The 23,251-nt window shown below is 38.1% G+C and overlaps 1 protein-coding gene across 1 annotated transcript; it reads left to right on the forward strand.

Moving 5' to 3' along the window:
- Positions 1–18,400: 18,400 nt before the first annotated feature.
- LOC101967765 (mas-related G-protein coupled receptor member X3) lies at positions 18,401–19,363 on the forward strand. The gene has a single exon (XM_005326844.3). It carries the CDS (start codon positions 18,401–18,403, stop codon positions 19,361–19,363), a length of 963 nt encoding a protein of 320 aa, XP_005326901.3.
- Positions 19,364–23,251: the final 3,888 nt, after the last annotated feature.

Genomic DNA, 23,251 nt, shown 5'->3' on the forward strand with positions numbered 1-23,251 from the left:
TGGCATCTTGGCTCAACATTCTCACCATATTAGGTGGGGGCAGTTCCCAGATCAGATCTCCAGCGGCCAGGTACCAGGTTTCCAACCTTCCTCCCTCCCCAGCAGTGGTAACCCAACATAGTAGCTGCCCAACACAGGTGTGCTGTGCTACCAGTGAGCTGCCCACAGAGCCCTGGAGCGAGAGTTTTCTCAGTTGGGAAATGCTAGGGGAGTGGGAGATGGGGCTAAAGTTGGAAACCTTACAGAGAGAACAGAAACTGGGAAATCTCCAGGCAATTGAGAGAGAAATAGAGCTGGGCACTTAAGTCATGCGAGTGGTCTCAAAAAGAGACCCTTGAGGTGATGTGTCCCTGCAGGGACTGGCAGGTGTCACTCCCTGTCTCTAGGTGCCCTGCACCAGAACTTGTCTTCCCACCCTGGTTACCTCCACCATCCAGATAGTAGATACACCAGCTTATAACAGATGACCCCATCTATTGGATGAGAATAGAGGCAGGAAAGATGCGGATCAATCAGATCGATCAAGTGAATACAATTCAGTGGGTATCAGCCAGCTCTATACTTGGCCACCCTAATGCTTGTACAGTTAGATCATGCATAGAACAACAAGGTACCAGAGGAAAAAGTTATGTATGGATCATGCAGCAGAATCTCACTGTCATTGATAAGGTTTGGATATGAGGTGTCCTCTGAAAGCTTCTGTTTTTAGAGAAATATTTAGGTGAAATGATTAGATTCTGAGAGCTGTAACTTAATCAGTGTGTTATTATATTGGATGGATTCAGAGTTTCAATGAACTGAGAAGTAATTACAGGCACTTGAGACATGGCTAGAGAAAATAGGTCTTTACTGATTGTGTGACTTTGTTTTCTTTTGTTTTATCTTGTTCCTGATCTATATCTATCTATCCCCTTCCACCCCCCTCTATTCCTCTCTCTCCTTTTTCTTCTCCATACTTCTTCCCTTACATCATCTTCCTGGTTCTCATGAGCTAAGGAACTGTCCTCTGACATGTCCTTCCACTATGTGATCTGCCTTACCTTAGGCAAGAGCAACGAAATGAGTCAAGGAAGGTCTGAACATATGAAACTATGACCCAAATAAAAGTTGGCTCCTCTCAGTTGTCAGTGTTACTTATTTGATTACTTTTGAAGAAAAGCAGATTAAACACTCACCACAGTTGGTCTGGCTCATTTACTGCTGCTGAATATGTTACCTGTCAACAATGAAAACCTACACTGAGGCCCCCAGCATGGGACCATCATCTAAGGAGACCAAACAGACACAGATTGACATCTGGTAGTAATTGGAACCTTACATCCAGAAAATGATAGCAATTCATGCTGACCATGGTTAACATATACTCTAGGTGTTACTATTTGCCTTTCCTTCCCACAATGCCTCCACCAGTACCATTATCCAAGGACTCACAGAATCAGGGACAGGACCAAGGTGTGACAAGTGAGATACCTACTAGAAAATAGGAAAGGTCATCTTAAAGTTGAATTCCAAGGCAGCTTACTCTCCTCACCCTAACTCCATCCTACACAGAGAATCTGTTTCACAAACATGAAACCACATGCAGCTTCTGTGGGACCAAGCAATACAATCAATGCCCAAAGAGGAAAGCATGCAAGGAATGGACCATGGAATCCACCCATCATACCTTGTAACCCATCATCTGAGACGATAGTGATGAAGAGCCCTCCTATAGATACAATAGAGGTTTCAGGGATCCTTAAACCAAGGATCACTCTAGGTAGAGAAATGTTCATTTGAGCCCATGTAAAAAAAAAAGAGTGGTCCCACTAAACATCACTCTCAGAAATATCTGGGGAATTTTGGCCTCCCAACCATCAAATATAGTCTATGGATATCTAGAGGTTCTGTGTCCCAAAAGAACATGCCCAAAACAAGGGTCTTCCCGCCCTTGACAGAATCACTGCCTCTGCTCTCATTGTGCTCTCCATGCCAACAAACCACAAAAGAAAGGCATCAGCATGCTTCCAGGAGCAACTGACCCTTAACACCATGAGAAGGAAGGGCTGTTGCCACATAGAGGGGCAAGGGGAATGTGTAGGCCACAAGTGTCTTTTCTTATTTACATACCAACTTTAAACCTCAGTGTGCAAAAATTAGCACCCATTACCAATAAAGACCTGAAGAAAAGAAGTTTAGACCTTCAGGATCTAGTCACTGTACCAGATAAGCCACCTATACCAGCACAAACACTAGCAAGGGTGGAGAAAATCAGTAAAATGTGGCATTGGGACAAGTTACAGAATGAGGGGCATTAACTTTTCCCCTAGTCCTCTCTAGCAAACTGTGAACAGGATGAATCCAGGAGAAGCTGTGACAAGATGGGGTTAATTAAATAGGATAAGTAAGTGGGGCTCTTTGGTTCAACTGTGGACAATAGCAGGCACTCTTGGTGCCAGTTAGGTACATTTATCCTCAAGTGAAAATTGAACTACTCTTAATAGCTCACAAGGGAAACCCTGCCAATGATCTGTCCTTGGGAGCTTGGACCTGTTTCACTGTGTACATACCTCAGTTCAGGCTGCCTGGATCCAATGACTGACCAATGTGTGTGGTGCACAGGAGCCCAGCTCCCGGAGTCAAGAAGACACAAACTTTCTGGTGATCTACACTCCAGAGACCTCTATAAGACTGTAATAAGGCTCATCTTAATTCTTATGTACATTCTTTTCATTCCATCCAATCAGTTCCAAAGTTTCTTACACACTTCAGCTGAGTGCATTAATTGATAAATCACATTCACAACAACCCCCGTGCCATGTTCTCCTTCTGGAGAGCTGCCCTGATATTATAGAAGTGATCTCAATTTTAACATAGATACAAAGTTTTAGTGAAGCTTAAGTTGAAGAAAAGCAATTTGAAAGTCAGTCTGTAGAAAAGTGACTCTCAGACCTCACTGTGCCTGAAATCTAATAATAGAGTTTTTAAAATGCCATTTCCTAGGTCCTACCATAGACATTTTTACCAAACTCTAGAATTGTTATTTAGAAATATCATTTTCAAAGTTTTCTTTCTGTCTGCTTATCAAGGGTTTGGAAACCACTGGATTAGAGAACTCACTCATACTAAATGAAATAGATAAGCCTCTGTATAAAGTGGGATGGGTAAAATGAAATTTTGAGGTCACACCCTATTTTACAAGCCTGTGGTGCAGGTAACTACTACAAATGAACAACACTTAACTTCAAAAATGATCTTGACTTCAAACCAATCATAGGATTGGTATAAATTAAGTATGAAATCAGTAGGGTGGCTTCTGAATTCGGGCAAAATAATTTAGGTGTATTTAGTTGATTACATTTTAGGAAATAGTAAGGGTATTATTAATAGTACATAGTTTGTGCATGTTACTGTAGCAGATGATACAGACTGGGTTAGGCTGAAGAAATCAATAACACCAAAATATCAGTGACTTAAGGGAGAGAAAGTTTATTTCCTGTTCATAAAAAGATTACAGCATGTCTAGACACCTCTCCAGGACTCCCACCAAGTCTGCCATGTAGCAGTGTCACAGCTCTCATCCTGAGGCTCTCACATCTCAATATCATTGCTAGAGAGACTCCCCCTGGAAATTAAGTACTCGAGTCCTGAGGCATCACTGACCACTGACATTGATCACAGAGGTCACACAACACCTGGGCCAGAATTAGTCCTATAATCTGATCATAACAGAAGAGCCAAGGCAGTCTAACCCTGCTGTATGTTCACAATGAGATGCTAACTCTATACTGGGTGACCATCCATGTCAACACAGTTGTTAAGTACAATGGGGAAGATATAAGAAGCTAGAAACAAAGAAGAAAAAACTATATATGGCACCACTATTAAAGGTTATTAAATATTTCCTTCAAGGCATTGATGGTACAACTTCTTTGGAAAACATTAAGGCACAAAGAGTATGGGGAATCATAACAGTTCACCTCATAACAGTAAGGAAGCAAGGACAGAGGAAAGGGGAAGAATCTGTGGGTAAAACAGACCCTACAATGGCACTCTCCTAGGCACCCATCTCTTCCAGCTATGTCCCAAATCTTCAAGATTCCACCATCTTCCAATAGCACCACCAGCCTCGAACCAAGACTTCAACACTTGGGTCTTTGTGAGATGCTCCAGATCCAAACCAAAATTGCAATGATTCAGCCATATGTTCATATTCTCTCTCTCTCTCTCTCTCTCTCTCTATATATATATATATATATATATATGACTATTTATTCCATTTCTGCAGTTAATTCCTTTACTAAAGTCTCAAATTAGGAGTACAATCTCATTCATGAGGATTGGAATTAACTTCTTCCAAAGTCTTGTTACTGTTCATGTTTTGACCTACTCCCATGTAACATGCTCATATCCATTAGAGAAATCACTATGCATGGTGGTTATAGTTTTGCCACATATTTTTCTTTAATAAGAAGAATTGAAAGTAATCATTACTCTGTTTCACAGTGTACATAGTTCAGGCTTCAGGCACTGAAGAATTGATATTGTGTTGGGAGTTATGAAAACACCATTTCTCCTGGTACATCTCCACCAGAGCTCTTGGTGACCGGATACATTGTCAGTAAACATTAATATTTTTAAAAATATTTTATCTACATTTTAGTTTTCGGCAGAGACAACATCTTTGTTTGTATGTGGTGCTGAGGATCGAACCCGGGCCGCACCCATGCCAGGGAAGCGGCTACCACACTACCACTTGAGCCACATTCCCAGCCCCAAACATTAATATTTTGAAAAGAATCTTTTTCTTGATAGTAGGTCTCAAGAGTGAGATTAAAGTATTCAGAAAATCATGTTGCAAAGAGACCTGCTGCAATCCAGGCTTTGTTGTTCTACTTCTAGAGCACAGGCACAGTAGATTGAATGACATTAAAAAGGGCTCTCATACTTTCAGAATGCGGAACACTATGGCATTGGCTTCAACTTAGAAGTACCAGCTGCATTAGCACCTAATGAGAGAGATAGTCTGTCCTTGGAAGCTTTAAGTCAGACATTGCCATTTCCTCTCTAGCTATCAAAGTCCTAGGGCCATATTCTTCCAATACAAGGCTATTTTCTTTTTTTCAATTTTTTAATTTGTTTTAATTAGTTTTGCATGACAGTAGAATCCATTTATGCACTTTAATATATCATACATAGGTGGGATATGATTTCTCATTTTTCTGAGTGTACAATTTGCAGAATCATATTGGTTGTATAATCTCATATATATACACACAGTAATAATGTCTGTTTCATTCTAATATATTTCCAATCCCTGAATCCCCTTTCCTTCCCTCCCATCACTTTCCTCTACCTAATCTAAGGTAACACTCTTCTTCCCTAGAGCCCCCACCTTATTATTAAATAGCAACTGCATGTTAGAGAAATCATTCAGCCTTTGGTTTTGTGGGATTGGTTTACTTTTCTTAGCATGATATTCTCCAACTCCAACCATTTACTGGCAAATGCAATATTTTACTCTTCTTTAAAGCTGAGTAATATTCCATCAAGTTTATATACTGTTTTCTTTATCTATTCATCTATTGAGGGACACCTAGGTTGGTTCCATAGTCTAGCTGTTGTGAATTGAGCTGTTATAAACATTGATGTGGCTGCATCACTATAGTATGCTGATTTTAGGTCCTTTGGGTATAAACCAAAAAGTAGGATAGCTGGGTCAAATGGTGGTTCCATTCCCAATTTTCTGAGGAATCTCCATACTGCTTTCCATAGTGGTTGCACCAATTTGCAGTCCCACCAGCAATGTATGAGTGCAACTCCTTTACCACATCTTTGCCAACATTTATTGTTGCCTCTATTCTTGATGATTGCCATTCTGACAGGAGTGAGATGAAATCTTAGAGTATTTTCATTTGCATTTCTTTAATTGCTACAGATTTTGAATACTTTTCATATATTTGTTGATCAATTATATTTCTTTTTCTGAGAAATGTCTCTTCTGTTCCTTAGCCCATTTATTGATTGGGTTATTTGGTTTTTGGTTTTAAGTATTGAGTTCTTTGTATACCCTAGAGATTCATGCTGTATCTGAACTAAAAAAAAAAAAAAAAAAAAAGGTGAACGACCTCCATAATGAAAAGTACATAACACTTAAGAATAAAATTGAACAAATTCTCAGAAAATGGAAATATCTCCCAAGATCCTGGATAGGCAGAATTAATATTGTCAAAATGGCCATATTACCAAAAGTGTTGTACAAATTTAATGCAATTCTTTGGGATTGGCTTACTTAGCATTATATTCTCCAACTCCAACCATTTACCTGCAAATGCCATGATTTTATTCTCCTTTAATGATCAGTAATATTCCATTGTGTACCAATGGTACCAAATAGAGGACACAGAGACAAGTCCTTATAATTACAACTAGCTCATATAAGACAAAGGTGCCAAAAACATATATTGGAGAAAATATATCCTCTTCAACAAATGTTGCTTGGAAAACTGGGAATCCATAGGTAACAAAGTGAAATTAAACCTCTATCTTTTACCATACACAAAACTCAACTCAAAGTGGATCAAGGACCTAGGAATTAAACCAGAGACCTTGCGCCCAAATCTCCAGCATGTCTGATTAAGTTCCTAATTCCTTAGTAAGAGTCCTGTAGCACAAGAAGTAAAACCAAGAATCAATAATGAGATGGATTTAAATAAAGAGCTTCTTCTCAGCAAAAGAAACAATTAGTCAGGTGAAGAGAGCCTACATAATGCTAGCAAATCTTTACCACTAGCACATCAGATAGAGCACTAATCCCTAGGACATTTAAAGCACTCAAAAACCTCAACACCAAAAAAAAAAACAAATAACCCAGTCTATAAAGGGGCCAAGGAACTAAAAACACTTCTCAAAGAAGACTCAATCAATCAACAAACATATAAAAAAATGTTCAACATCTCTAGCAATAGGAGAAATGCAAATTAAAACCTAAGATTTCATCTCACTCCAGTCAGAATGGCAGCTATCAAGAATACAAACAACAATAAGTGTTGGCAAGTATGTGGGGGAAGATGCACATTTCTGGTGGGACTGAACATTGGTGCAGCCAATCTGGAAAGCAGTATGGGGATTCCTTGGATTATTTGGAATGGAATCACCATTTGACCCAGATGTCCAACTCCTTGGTTTATACCCAAAGGACTTAAAAACAGCACACTACAGGGACACAGTCACATCAATGTTTATAGTAGCACCATTCACAAGAGCTAAATTGTGGAACCAACCCAGATGTCCTTCAGTAGATGAATGCATAGGGAAATTTTGGTATATATACACATGGTTTTCCCATTTCTAAAACAGCTGATCCTCTTCATGTTTTGTCCACTATTCTGACATTAAATTTCTATTAGATTCCCATATGCATCTCTGCCTAATTCTGAGACTTTGGTGAACTCTCTAGTTCTCCTACTCATTGACTACTGGATACAATGCTTCCTCCATTTTTCCAATAAAGACTCCTTCAAAACTCTTCCCTTTACAATCACTATTTGCTTTCTCAAGGAATTCTTCAGCCCTTTCAGGAGAATCTCCAAAGTGTCTACAGCCTAAATTTAGGTCACATTGAGACTGATCCCTCAAATAATGTTTAGGACTCAGTGAGTGTGTATTAGTTTGCTAGGACTGTAATAACAAAGGACTGTAGACTGGGTAGATTAAGCAGAAATTTCTTTTCTCAAAACTATGGAAGTTAGAATACTAAGATTTTGGTGATTAATATCCAGGTTTTTCTGAGAATTTCCCCCTGTCCCTGTAGACATCATCTTCTCCTTTGTATACTTTCATATTGTCTTTTCTCTGTGTGTATCTGCCCTAATCTACATTTCCTTTAAGAACACCAGTCATGTTGAATTAGGAAACACCCTAATTATCTCATTTTAACTTCATCTTCTCTATAAAGATCACCATCTTCAAAAAGAATCATATTCTTCAGTAGTGAAAATCAGGTCTTCAGAACAGCAATTGGGGGAGGAAAATAATTGAGCCGATAATGAGATACCTGTTAAATATTTGCTAACTAACCCTCTGAACATTTCTTCTGAATATTGGAAACATGTTCCAGTTAAAAATATCATCTATAAAGTGACTAATAGCTTGCTTTGACTGGTGCATGAGAAGAAGAAGGGAAGTTGTAGGAGATGATTGAAATTTTAATATCTATTGCCAAATAAGGTAAACCATATTTCATTAAGTAGAGGAAAGAGGAATAATGTTGGATGTACGCAAAACTCTTTATTTTGGGAAGCCAATTAATTCAATTGATCATACTGACAAATTAAAAATAGATGTTTATTTTTATCACTCAGAGCTGATAATGAGAATAGAAAGAAGCATGGAAAGTTTAGTATATGAAGACCAATGGAGAATAGGATTCAGGTATACTCACTTTAATTGATACTTTGTTTTTTCGAAACAAATCAAACACAGGAATGCATTACTTCTGTGATTTAAAAATAACATACACAAACTAAAAAGTGAGGATGAGCCATTGTGATACTTGAAGACCTATTCATATATATTTTATTCCATAGGTACAAAGACCCACATTGCAAGATTACATTGCTAACATGGCTACCTAGAATTACAGTGGCTACGTAAGGATCCATAACAACAATGTCTTGCAGGAAATTGAGCTGGTTGGGATAGGAGAGCCTGAGTGAGTGGAAATGGAAGAGCAATCAAGACTGTCTGGTAATGGCCCACACCTGGAATGGCTCTGGATTCTGACTTGCCCCCAGAACTGTACAGGAAATAGCAGGGCTGTTCAATAAGTTCATTGCTTTTTGGTCACCATCTTTCATGCCAATTCTTCTAGGCATTTGCCAGGTAGAGAATGAAATAGGGTCCTCTGGCCTCACTCAGTCCTACAAAGGCTATCTCCCTTCATCCTGGGTAAATACTCCACTCTAGCTAGAAAAATGCACAAAAGGAAAGGCAATATCCCTAGATTTTTTCATTCCCTTTTGAATTATAATTTTTTTCAAAGTATAAACTCCTTTTTTCTACCTTGCAGTGTTATATGTAGTTTCCTTCATGAAAAGGCAAGATACAGGAATCTTTTTCTTGAAACAAGGCGCTGGCATTGCTGACTAATGGGTTTCAGAATGGGAATTACCAGAACTTTCTCCCTTCTGATCCATTTCCCCAAAAGCTCTCTTGTATTCACCTTTTGAAACCTGCTTTCCTAGAAAGAATGGCAATTTCTGCCTGAATTTAAGGAACAAGGTGACAGGTAGACATTTCATTCAGACATGTGTTGTTATGAACTTGATTTCACTGATTTACTTGCTTTTCAAAATTATTCTATATTAACTGTCTGAAAGATATAAAAGAGGAAACAGATTAATCAATCTGAACTCATAGAGGACAATTCCATGAACAAACCATGCCTAAAATTGGGAAAGACTAAGAGAATTTGACAATTCACAGTAAAGCATCCTAAGCATTAGTGCCACTTCATTTCTATTCTGGGTTTAAAGTGACAAGGGAAGAAGCATGTGCCAATGAAAGCAGGTATAACTACAGCTTCAGAAGCAGGAGATGATGACCAGACAGGAGAAGAACCCCTGCCATTGTCAACCCAGGGCCTGTGGAACACGCACTCCTTATTCACTAGACAATATGTTTGGCTGCTCTAAAGTCTAAGACTTGAGTTAGAGGCTCCAACACAACCAGACATAAGAATCCTTCCAAATTGCTACTTTACAATCACAGAAAGTCCTGCTTCCCTTACAATGTTTCTGGACATATCATGGTGCCTCCTGGAGGAATGTGAATGGGAAGATATTATCTCCTTTTAATCCCATGACCCAGGATTTGGTTACATTGCTTGTGCTCACATCCTCTTCATCAGTACCTAGTAATATGAAGTATAAACACCATGAAAAACTGAAAAATATGATCTTTTTCTGATTTAATCCTCTTAAAATATTATGTGAAAGAAGTGAGAATCAGTATTGGAAAAAATTAGCCATTTCTACACCCCCTCACACATCTCTCACATGAAAATACTTTCATTATTTCTTTAAAATAATGAATAATGTAAGAGAGAACAGTGAGAAAGTCATAGAAAGTGCTTCAAGAGCTGGGTGCTGTGGCGCACACATGTAATCCCAGATGGTCCAGAGGCTGAGACAGGAGGATCAGGAGTTCAAGGCCAGCCTGAGCAATTGAGTGAGGCTCTACGCAACTCATGTGTCCCTGTCTCTATTAAAACACAAAAAAGAAAAAGAGTCAGAGAAGTGTCTCAGTTGTTAACTGTCCCTGAGTTCAATCCACTGTACCAAAAGGCAGGAGGGTGGGAGGGGTAAGGGGATGAAGAGACCTGAGGATGGCATTGGAATGACTACTCTTGGTGTCATTTCAGAAAATTCTGTTGTACGTTAAAGCCTCAGTTTCTTCAAGGAATAAGTCAGAATATTACAATAGATAGCCATTAAGGAACACAGAGTACATTAGTGAAAAAAACCAAGCATGATCTATGCCTTATTGAGCTTCTAATTTTAAGGAGTCAAAGGCATCACACCCTAATGACAGACACCATGGTGAACTGTAAGTCCCCTGAGTGCAAATAACAAAGGTTCTGGTTTTCCTCCCACAACTCTTTTGGCCACTAAATGTGTGAATCTCCTTTCTCTTAAAGAGCACATGGTGGAGGCCATTCATTCAGTCCTGGATGCAGCTACATCTTCAGAAGATATGCATTCTCTGTCCACTTAGAGGCCTCATTTACCCTGTGAGTGCTCTTCATTCTGAAAGCCTAGCTTCCTTTGTGGGACAACAAAGGGCACCTGGAATATCTATTCCTAACTGACTTCCATCCACCTTTCTTTTGCTGTTTATTTGAGTGGATTCTCTTCCTCCCTCTTTGTGAAATGCACTTATGCTAGATTTCATTTTCATCCACAGTTTGACTGCAATGTTGTATGTAACATGGGAATGACTCCTCTGCTTCTCCTGCATCCTTGTGGGACAGCACACAGAGAGTGTGAGTCACAGGGACTGGACTGAGGGCAGACCAGGAGACAGCACTGCTGGGTTCAAATTCACAGCACAACAGGACAAGTGCTAATAACTTATACTAGTTGTACTAAAATTCCATTCTCTATAAAATGGGAAAATACTAATTCTTGCATGACAGGTTTTCAGAGGATTCAAGGATGAAATGCCAGGTAAATTCTCAAGTCCATGCTGTTTGTCTTTCCTCAGGTAGGAGCATGTCATATGCTTCAGTTGAAATTTGCATGAGCAACTCTCCTTCCATTCAAGTCCTGAACTGCATCTGCAACTCCTCACAAAACCTTTGATCTCTAAATCAATTGTGCTAAGAATCATCTGGGAGAAAAAACGAAGTATATTTCTATTGGACACACCCCAGAACACCACTTAATAGTCCTCCACAGATATTCCAACACTTAAGTCTCTTCAGTGACACTCAGACCCCACCATTGCTTATTCGTTTCTCCTTGGGGCTGCTACACTGTCCAGTTCAAGTACAAATCCTACTCCCATAGTGGATGAAAATGCTTTTAAGTGCTTAATAAAACCATCCTGAAGCCTCACTTGAAATGCATTCAGTGGTCAATTTAACTTCTACGAGCCCACACAAGAAATGCTAAACACACCCAGATCTTTCCACAGAAAAACTGATAATATGAAGTTTGTTCAGCTAAATTTTTATATATTTTATGATAAAGTTTATTGTATTTTCATTAAATCACAATCTTCACTATGCATAGAATCCTCATTCATTGAATTAAAGTGAATACAAAAAATACTGCACATAGAACTCAATGCTGAGATACAAACACTGCTTCTGTCTTCACTGAGACTGATGGATTGAGGCATTTCTAGTTCACCAGGCCAAGCCATCCTCACACCTGTTCTAGAAGGAACCCATGTTCCCTTATGGGCCCTAAATCAACGTCTTATCTTCCTAGGATGGAATATCTTCTTTTTATGGTGATGTCATGATCACCTCTACATATTTATGAATTTCTGCACTAGAGACAAAATTTCTGAATGCTGCTCACACTGAATGGTGCTTGGGGCCTTCACTCAAGCATGTTGAGTGGGGATGTTTGGAATAGACTCTCCCATGTAAAAGGGCATGTAATTCTCAGTAATTCTCTACATTCATTTTGTCTCAAGATTCATTATGTCCAATCTTAGAATATCTCTCCGGCTACACTCTGACATCAAAGGATATTGGAACTCCTAAAAACATTTTAAGGAGAAACTCCAGGTACTTAGTCCACAGGCATTTTACCCCTCACTCCTCCCATTCACTACCCTGGGATCCAGGAAATTATTCACTTCTGTCCTGCCAGCTCACCTCAGTAACCAGAAATCCAAATACATAGGAATGCAGAACCTCAGTGCTGGATGGGAAAGAGCACATCACCCAGAGTCAGGTATTCTCAAGTTGATCAGTGACCACCAGGGGCCACATGCCCATTCAGGGTAACCCAAGCAGGTAATGCAGTTTCAGAATTGCAATGCTCTGACCTTAGTGCCACGTGAAGTATGGAATCTGTGTTCAGAATGTGCAGTGTTTGGTAGGGACTGCATGTAACTACCATTCTGATGAGGAAAGACAAGTTCATATCTCTATACCATAAGTAGAATCATAATGGACATAAAGTCTCTCTGTTCCTGTATGTCAGATACCTGGAATTTGCAGAAGCTGTTGTAATGCTCTTTCTGTATGTTATTATAATACATACTGTACACAACTCTTGCCCTAAAAATAGGAAAGAATTGGTTCTATTGCCTGGAAGCTTACTACAAAGTATGGAATTAGAGATATCTTTACATACACATAAAATATAGGCACAACTGACTCTGAATCATTCCCAGATACAAGATGAGATGGGGCAGAAAGAGGGAGAAGATCTCATTAGCAAGTGTGTATACAGAAATGAGTAAATTTGGGAAGTCTTCTTGGGATACTTAAAATTGAAACTAATGACTCTATGGTTTTACCAACCACAACTTTTGGTGGTATGCATGTAAGGATAAATAGAATCTGTTAAAATAAAATGGGATAAAGGTAATTGGCAGGTTTGTTTTTAGTGTTTATGATTCTTTAATGGATGACTTTCATGATGCATCTGTTTAATTCCCTGTGCCTGTCCTTGTATTTGGTCATAGTGGAAAGATTCCTTGTTCAAGAAAACAACCATGTCTCTCATGGGCTTCAAGTGACTGAAATTAGCATAGTGTTTAAAAATTCATTGAATTCAACTCCAAAATACTGTCAAATGCAAAATATCCAACCGGGTGAGCCCAGGACAAGACCAAACCTGTATTCCCTACCCTCTTCCAAGGAATATGTCCAACCTACTTGGTCAAGAGCCACAAATGAAAACCAAATACAAGTACAACAAGGAAAAACTTGCAAGAAAAGGGGCAAAGAAAAATTCAGAGAAATATATCTATTTTTTCTGATGCTCTTTGATCTGCAAAAAGCCCTCACTGAGAGCAAGACAGGTAATTCATTTCAAAATGAATTTAAAATGTTATTCTTCACATAATTGAACACTAATCTTTTTATAGCCTTGATGTGACTGATAGCTTAAGAATTGGTAAAGAATTTTTTTAAATGTCCTTAAATGTCATCAGAATATCTTTGGGGATATAGTTTCAACACTATCCCTTTGATTTGGCAATGCTGGTCCTCTCATATGCACAGCTAGTGCTCTACCCCCTGAGTTCCATCTCAGCCAATACTCTCCTTGACTTTCAGATTAAATCCTTGTTCTAACTTCCTGTGACAGATAAATGCTTATCTACTAGACTAGTTCAGAAGACTGCAGTGGAGAGCAGATGCAACATTGAGCCTGTAGTTCTACCTTTAATTTTTGTGTATTTTTTTAAATTGTTACTGAAAGAAAATATAATGAATTTTAACATTTGCTTAATTCGAGTGGAGAATGTGTGAGTTCTCATGATATTGTTGATTGGCCTTGGTACCTGATTTATAAAACTATCTCTAGTATCAACAATTTACTCATTTATGGTGACTCTAATATCTGCGTAGGTTGTCCATCAAAAAAAAAAAAGATCTTTTCAATTCTTTTTAACCAATTCCTTCCAAATTAAATTGCAAAACATAGTAGAGTTTCTGTATGCCCACTATTAAGATTACACTTTGGTAATATTTACACTAATGTAGTATATTACCAAAATCAAGGGTTTATGGTTGTATAACCAAATCACCTACACCACGGATATCATTTGGATTTCATCATTTTATACCTGTATCACTTTTTTGTAAAAATCCATAACATTTAATTGTTTTCAAAAATGCAAAAACATTTACCTGAGTACCTGAATTACTCTCCAACGAGCAATATATTTTTAAAAATCCCACTATCTAAATGCTTCCTATGTCTAAGTTAAGAAATATTATATATAGTTTAATCAGAATACAGCAGTCTCTTGTGTCTTGAGACATTTTCCATGCCTTTAATTGGGATCTTTTCCTTCTGTTTCTCCTCCTTGGTACTCCTTCTTCATGTTTGTTTGGGTTTTTTCTCTTATTCTTATGAGTACACCTTTTACTTTGAATAATACATACCTTAATAGATTCCTCTTAATTGTCTTGAAGAATGCCATCTCCAAATAGTTATATTCTGAGATAATGGAGATTAGGACTTCCAAATAAATTTTCAAAGACAGTTCAACAAATAAATAAGGTTCCTATGAAATATTTGTTGAATAAACCCACAGAAGAAAATTTCTGAATTTTTAAATTGACTTCTTTGTTATGTAGCTTTACTTACTATATCCAAATCTCTGACAAAAGCTACTCCTAAAATAGAGATTAAATTACCTTACAGTTCTGATGGAAGTCAAAATGTCATAGTCCAGGCTCTGGGTCAGGCCCCATGGTGGGTGATGGGAGTGCACATGGAATAAGGGTCATATCTTCAGCCAGGAAGCAAGAGCTGGATGGTGCCAGGCTTGCTCCTTTATAAGAACTCCATCACATGACATCTAGGGGTTGTATGAGAACTACATGATCTAAGGACTATTACTAGGTCCCCCCCTCTCAAATTCTACAAAACCTCCCTATACTACTACTCTTGAGACCAAGCACCAATCAAATGAACGCCTGAGGAAACAAAATTAAACCATATCTAAACAATAGCATTTTCCAATGGGACCCAATATTTATGTCTATCTCAACTTCCAATTCAAACTACAGTTTTAACAAATGATATTTATCTATTATGAATTACATGAAGAAAAAGAAGGAAAGTCATGTGAGATCATAGTTCAAATTTTGAATGTCTATACTACATGAAAATTTTAAAACAACAAATTTCATGAACTTCAGGTGGGGAAGAATATATTATCTACTGAACACTCACATTTTGTAAGAGATGTTAGTAAATTTCTTTAAACTGACAAATTAAAAATAGAAATATGTTTGCTAATCAGACCTAATAATGAGAAAAATAAGAAAGGGTAGAGGTAGTAAGTAGAGAATAGGATGCAGTGAGAATAAGATGCCCATCCCTTTGCTCTGTTGTTTGGAACAAACATATAGAAATGAATACATTGCTGATGATATAAAAAAATAAAATATGGGACCAAGGCATGATGAGTCTTCAATGACCCAAAGATATATTTGTTATTTAGTAATAAAACTCAGTATATAAAAGCTCACATTGCTTACATTCTTACCTAGGATCCTACTTGGCAAGGCACACAGAAGAGCAACTACTTACAGTAGGTGGAGTGAAAGGGATGGAAGGAGGAGGCCAATATGTGAGTGGAAATGGTGCAGAGGCTCAGATACATCCACATTAAAATGAAGCCCCAGATGACTATGTTCTCCAACCTGCTTGCAATCTCGGAACAGGAAATCCCAGGGGTCATTCAGAATCTTAACAGCTGCAATTGGTCCCCAGCCTTATATACTGCTTCCATCAGCATCTCTCCACTTGGAGAACAAAGAATTATACCTTGGTGTCACTTCATCTGAGAAAGACTCTCTCCTGTCAACTCTCCACCTCTGGACTCAGCTCAGCTCTCCACCTCTGCACAGGAGAATGGCAGGAAGGTAAGAAGAGTCAAAATTCCTGTTATGTATGGGGTTTGCTCTGGGTTAACATCCCTGTGTTTCTACTGTAGGGTTCTACCTGGAGAGGGTCAGGGAAAGGCAGGAGACAGTATCATCCTTCTGAAGACTGGGTACTCAAGCTCCTACTTTGAGTTTAAAATGGGGTTAATTCGATCATTTCCCATTCTGATTTATCTCTCATGAGGCAGAGAAGACTGGCAAATTATCAGGTAGTGTTCCAGGAGACCAGGGGCTGAAATTGGACCTCCTCTTAAAGATATGATTCTGCAACGTTGGTTTGTTTGAGCCTCATTTTCTTTTTGTGTTAGGTGAGGATATTATAACAGATGGTCAATAAAGAAAACATGCTAAATATTGGGGTAGAGTAGTACATACAGAAAATAAGATATGCCTTGAGTGGGTTGATAGCAAAGACAAAAACACTGTACCCTAAAGAGAAATGTGGAAACTGCATTCAGTCAGGATACCAGTACTTCCATTTTTCCTCCTGTTTCTTGTGAAAATCAACTAATACTGATAAAAATTGTCTAACCAAGAAAATTCATTATGGATATGTTCACATCACAATGCCTCTCTGCAAGCCCAGAGGAGAAGGTGCCCTCTATCCCCTTGGAGGCCTCCTGCCCCTTTGTGTCCTCTATATTGTGAAGTCATAGCTACCCTTGTGAGACAGCAAAGGGCTTGGGAATTCTCATATTTGCTCCTGATTCCTACCCATTTCCATTCTGTGCCATATTTGATGGGCTTCACTTCCTCTCTGTTTCTGAACTGTTCTTAGGCTATATTTCATTTTATTCACAATTTGACTGCCATCTGAGATTAACTTGGGATTTATTTCTCTGGTTTTCTCCCATCCACATATAATTAACACAGTGTGGTGGTGGGTTCAAAAGGTGTAGAACTGAGGTGCTGGAATCCACACTGTGTGATACCAGGTTTAATCATTCATCCTGCTTGTGGTGCAATTCATCCTCTATAAAAATGGGACAGATAGAAATTCTTACCTTATCAGCTTTTGAGAGGATTCAAGGAGAAATTATGTGATGCACTCTAAATTAATTCATGTTAATCATTAAGATAAGAGTGGATCCCTTTACTTGTTTGAAATGTGCTTCAAAAACACATTTTTTACACCTCAAGTGTAAAATCTCTCTTTAGACCTCAAGACATGCTCACTTTTAATTTCATTTCATATACTCTTCTCACACAAAATCTTTCATCAAGAAGGAAATGTTATTGAGAATTTCCTAGTAGGGAATGGAGTAAGTTCATATTGTACACACTACTGTAATCCTCCATAGTTATTCTCCTATTTTAAATACATCTTTTCATTGACACTCACACCTCACCCACATTCACACCCTCCTGTTCTATACTGTTGAGAAATTTAGCTGAGATACAAATCTGACACCACCACACCACCCAGCACTGTGCACCAAAAGCCTCTTGGTGCTAAACAAAGCCACCATGAATCTACACTCCAAAGGCACATCAGTAGTCAACATCAGTTACGTGGTCACATAGAAATAATTCTAACTACACCCAATACTGCTCACATTGAGGTTGTGATGGATAGCATTTTCTTCATTTCATCATGTGTGTGTTAAGGTCTTTCATTATATTTTCACTTTTATTTTCCATTTAACCCACATGATCCTGCACTGTCATGTATTCAGTCATTAAATAGATATTGAGGGCATGTGGGACACCCATAGAGCTCAGCTCTGGGGATTAAAAAGTGAACCTGTCTTCAATGCCTGACACACTGAGCTATGTTTATGCCCAGTCATTCTCAGTCCTGTTTTAGCAAAAGCTCACATTATCCTAGTAGCCATAAAGCTAGGTCTTCTTTTACCTCCTTGAGTGAAACCCTCTTTGTGATGGGGATGTTATAATCACCTCTGTGTCTGTATCAATTCCAGCACCTGAGAGAAAACTATCCCAGGTCATCATGGTACTGTTCCCACTCTGAGTGGGAGTGTCCAGACTATAGCATATTTCCTTGTCATTTAGGTTTAGGTCAGAGAACTCCAGCTGTTCACACAATAACTACTGGATTTAATTTCATATTTCATAAATCCCCTGCTGTGGATAGGTGACTTCACCTATGCAATCCTCTGTTCTCCTTCTCTTTAAAATGGATATAGTAATCTCCACATTGTAGGGTGGTCCTGATATCTGAGCTATTGCTGCGAGTGCTCAAGTCTCCTTTGTGTTTCCAGGAGCACCACTGAAGTGATTAGGAGCCTGGACCCAACCCTCACAGCCTGGATGACAGAAGCCACACCAACCAATGAAAGTTATGAAGACCTTCCTCCAATCTGTGACATTGATAATCTGACTCCCAAAGTATTGACCTTCATCATTACCCTGGTTGGGCTGATTGGAAATGCATCTGTCATCTGGTTTTTGGGTTTCTGCATGCACAGAAATACATTTTACACCTACATCCTAAACCTAGCTGTGGCTGACTTCCTCTATCTCTGCTTCCATATCGCTGATGTCATACATACAGAAGTCATCAGAATCTTCCTTCACATTTCCATCCGTATACATATCATCATACAAACTGGGACAAACATTTTCTACATTGCAGGCCTGAGCATGCTGAGCGCTATTAGTACTGAGCGCTGCCTGTCAGTCCTATGGCCCATTTGGTACCACTGCCATCGCCCAAGACACCCATCAGCTGTCATATATGCCTTGCTTTGGGCCCTGTCCATGTTTCTGAGCATCCTAGAAGCAGTTGTTTGTTTATATCTTCCTACAAATCTAGTTCTTTGTGAAAAAGTTGCATTTACTATAGCTGCATGGCTTGTTCTTTTATTTGTGGTTCTCTCAGTGTCTAGCCTGGCCCTGCTGGGTAGCATGCTCTGTGGATCCCAGAAGGAGCCTATTAACAGGCTCAGTGTTACCATTATGCTCACAGTATTGGTTTTCCTCTTATGTGGTCTGCCCTTTGGTGTCTTCTTTTTCCTGTATTACAGGATTGACTATAGTTACTATGTACATTATTGCCTTTATATGGTTTCAAGTATTTTGTCCTGTGTTAACAGCTCTGCCAATCCCATCATTTACTTCTTTGTTGGCTCCTATCGGCAGCGGGTTCAGAGGTGGAACCTAATGCTGGTGCTTGAGAGGGCTCTGCAGGACACTCCTGATGAGGGTGAATGTGGAGGCAGCCTTTCCCAGGGAACCCTGGAGATGTCAGGCAGCAGAGTGGAACAGGGATGAAGACCCTCTGCTCTGGTCCTTCAGATGTGCCTTCAAGAGCCAACAATGCCCAGCCACAATCGACAGATATCTGCTCTCCTCTAAGCCTTTTGCCCCTGAAATTCTTGCATGTCATCCAATGGGTTTATGTTAACTAGGATTTTCTTCCTTCTCTTATGGAAACCAATCTTATGTAAGAATGCCCCAATTCATTTTTTATATTTTCAATAAATGTCTCATCATATCTTCATCTAAGTCTTTTTCACTAAGGCTTTTCTTTGACATATTCATTCCAATGGAAAAAGGATGTGCACAAAATTATTAACCTCTTATTTTTTACTGTTTTCTACCTGAACTTATAGAAAATAATGATCTCCTATCTCTCTCTGCCTATGCTATTAGCAATTAGTCTTGTGTTGTGTGTTGGGACATTGATGCAGAGAGAAAGCTTGGTTATGAATGACTGAAATCTGGTACAGTATATCTTGCTGAATTCTGTCAGTTTTGAAGACAGAGTCCCTACCTGCATAACAACAACTCAGGAAATTAGTATATTAAAAAGCATTTTGGGGGCTGGGGATGTGGCTCAAGTGGTAGCGTGCTTGCCTGGCATGCATGCGGCCCAGGTTCTATCCTCAGCACCACATACAAGCAAAGATGTTGTGTCCGCCGAAAAATAAAAAATAAATATTAAAATTTTCCCTCTCTCTCTCTCTTTCTCTCTCTCTAAAAAAAAAGAATTTTGGTATATTTGTCTTATCAGAGCAGTGAGGCAAGCCCAGAAAAAGGATTATAAAAAGGAACAATAGAGGTGTCACTGCTTTCTGATGAAATGGTCCTATGTAGCAAAATTCTAAATTTCATTACAAAAAGTGATAGAATTGATATAAAATTCAATAAAGTTGCAAATACAAAATTGTAACACAAAATGAGCAATATTTCTCAACATTAACAATGAAAATTGCAGAAAAAGAAATCAAGAGCAATTTCATTTCCTACCATAAAATACCAATATTTTTCTAATAATAAATGTACTAAATTTTATGATAACAAATATAATAATAGTTGATACTTTCTTTTTTTATTTTTTTAATTTTTTATTTTTTTTATTGGTTGTTCACAACATTACAAAGCTCTTGACATATCATATTTCATACATTAGATTGAAGTGGGTTATGAACTCCCAATTTTACCCCAAATGCAGATTGCAGAATCACGTCGGTTACACATCCACAATTTTACATAATGCCCAATTAGTAATACTTTCTTAATATCAAAATTAAGGTAAATTTAATAGACAAAGTGAGAGCATTAGAAGTTCATTTTCCAGAATTTTTCATTGTTACACATTTTCACTACAATATTATATTTACTTGGGCTTTATATTATTTTTAAATCATCCCTATTACTCTTTGCTTTCAGAATATGTAATTCTGACTCATTTTCTCTTTTTTAAATAAATTTGTTTATTTATTTTTAATTGCTTTTATTTTTAAATAAATGACAGTGGAATGCATCACAATTCTTCTTACAAATATAAAACACAATTTTCATATCTCTATTTGTATCTAACGTATGTTCACACCAATTCTTGTCTTCATATATGTACTTTGGATAATGATGTCCATCACATTTCACCATCCTTGATAACATCCTGCCCCCTCCCTTCGCCTCCCACCAATCTGCCCTACCTAGAGTTTGTCTTTTCCTCCTATGCTCCCTCTCTCTACCTCACTATGAGTCAGTCACCTTATATCAGAGAAAACATTCATCATTTGTTTTGGGGGGATTGGCTAACTTCACTTAGCATTGTCTTCTCTAACTCCATCCATTTACCTGCAAATGCCATGATATTATTGTCTTTTATTGCTGAGTAATATTTCATTATGTATATATGCCACTTTTTTAATCCATTCACCTATTGAAGGGCATCTAGATGGGCTCCACAGTGTAGCTATTGTGAATTGTGCTGCTATAAACATTGATGTGGCTGTGTCCCTGTAGTATGCTGTTTTTAAGTCCTTTGAGTTTAGACCAAGGAGAGAGATAGTTGGGTCAAATGGTGGTTCCATTCCAATTTTTCCAAGGAATCTCCCTTTCCACATTGGCTGCACCAATTTGCAGTCTCACCAGCACTGTATGAGTGAGTGTGCCTTTTGCCCCGACATTCTTACCAACCCTTATTGTTGCTTGTCTTCATAATAGCTCCCATTCTGACTGAAGTGAGATGATAATTTAAAGTAGTTTTGATTTACATTTCTCTAATTCCTAGAGATGATGAACATTTTTCATATATTTGTTGATTGATTGAATGTCCTCTTCTGAGAAGTGTCTGTTCTTGTCCTTGGTCCATTTATTGATTGGGTTATTTGGGGGTTTTTTGTTTTTATTTATTTATTTATATGGTGTTTAGCTTTTTGAGTTCTTTATTTAACCTAGAGATTAGTGCTCAATCTGATGTGTGAGGGGTAACAATTTGCTCCCAAGATGTAGGCTCTCTAATCACCTCATAGATGTTTTTTTGCCAAGAAGTAACTTTTTAGTTTGAGTCCATCCACTTATTGATTCATGGTTTTAGTTCTTGCGCTTAGGAGTCTTTGTAAGGAAGTTGGGGCCTAATACCACATGTTGAAGATTAGGGCCTACTTTTTCTTCTATTAGACACAGAGTCTCTGGTTTAATTCCTAGGTCTTTGATCCAATTTGAGTTGAGTTTTTTGCATGGTGAGAGATAGGGGTTTAATTGTGTTTTGATACATAGAGATTTCCAGTTTTCCCAGCACCATTTGTTGAAGAGGCTATTTCCTCCAATGCATGTTTTTGGCATCTTTGTCTAATATAAGATAATTCTAATTTTGTGGGTCAGTCTCTGTGTCCTCTATTCCATACCATTGGTCTACCAGTCTCTTTTGGTATCAATACCATGCTGTTTTTGTTACTATTGCTCTGTAGTATAGTTTAAGGTCTGGTATAGTGATGCCACCTGCTTCACTCTTCCTGCTAAAGATTGCTTTAGTTATTCTGTCTATTTAGTTAGTCTTTTATTTTTCCAGATGAATTTCATAATTGCTTTTTCTATTTCTATGAGGAATGCAATTGGGATTTGATTGGAATTGGATTAAATATGTATAGTGCTTTTGGTAGTATGGTCATTTTGATAATATTAATTCTGTGTATCCAAGAGAAAGGTAGATCCTTCCAAATTCTAAAGTCTTCTTTGATTTATTTCTTTAGAGTTCTATAGTTTTCATTGCATATATCTTTCACCTCTTTTGTTGATTCCCCAGTATTTTATTTTATTTTTTGAGACTATTGTAAATGGGGTAGTTTTTCTCATTTCTCTCTCAGAGGATTGGTCATTGACATACAGAAATGCTCTTGATTTATGGGTGTTGATTTTATAACCTGTTACTTTGCTAAATTAATTTACTAGTTCTAGAAACTTTCTGGTGGTGCTTTTTGGGTCTTCTAGGTATAGAATCATATCATTATCAAATACTGCTAATTTAAGTTCTTCTTTTCCAATTTGTCTCCATTTAATTTCTTTCATCTGTCTAATTGCTTCAGTGAGTGTTTCAAGAACTATGTTGATTAGAGGTGGTTAAAGAGGGCATCCCTATCTTGTTTCAGTTATAGAGAGAATGCCTTCAATTTTTCTCCACTTATACTTATGTTGACCTGAGGCTTAGTGTAGATAGCTTTTACAATATTGGGATATGTTTAGGTTATCCCTAGTTTTTCTAGTGTTTTGAATAGGAAAGGGTGCTGTATTTTGTCAAATGCTTTTTGTGGATCTATGAAGATGATCATATGATTCTTATCTTTGAGTCTATTGATGTGATGAATTACATTTATTCATTTCCTTATGTTGAACCAAATTTGCATACCTGGGATGAATCCCACCTGATCA

Source organism: Ictidomys tridecemlineatus, chromosome 4, assembly GCF_052094955.1.
Source record: "Ictidomys tridecemlineatus isolate mIctTri1 chromosome 4, mIctTri1.hap1, whole genome shotgun sequence".
NCBI lineage: Eukaryota > Metazoa > Chordata > Mammalia > Rodentia > Sciuridae > Ictidomys > Ictidomys tridecemlineatus.

What these genes read in the sequence shown, in the direction of transcription:
- LOC101967765 (XM_005326844.3), top strand. Translation starts at nt 18,401, where the DNA reads ATGACAGAAGCCACACCAACCAATGAAAGTTATGAAGACCTTCCTCCA.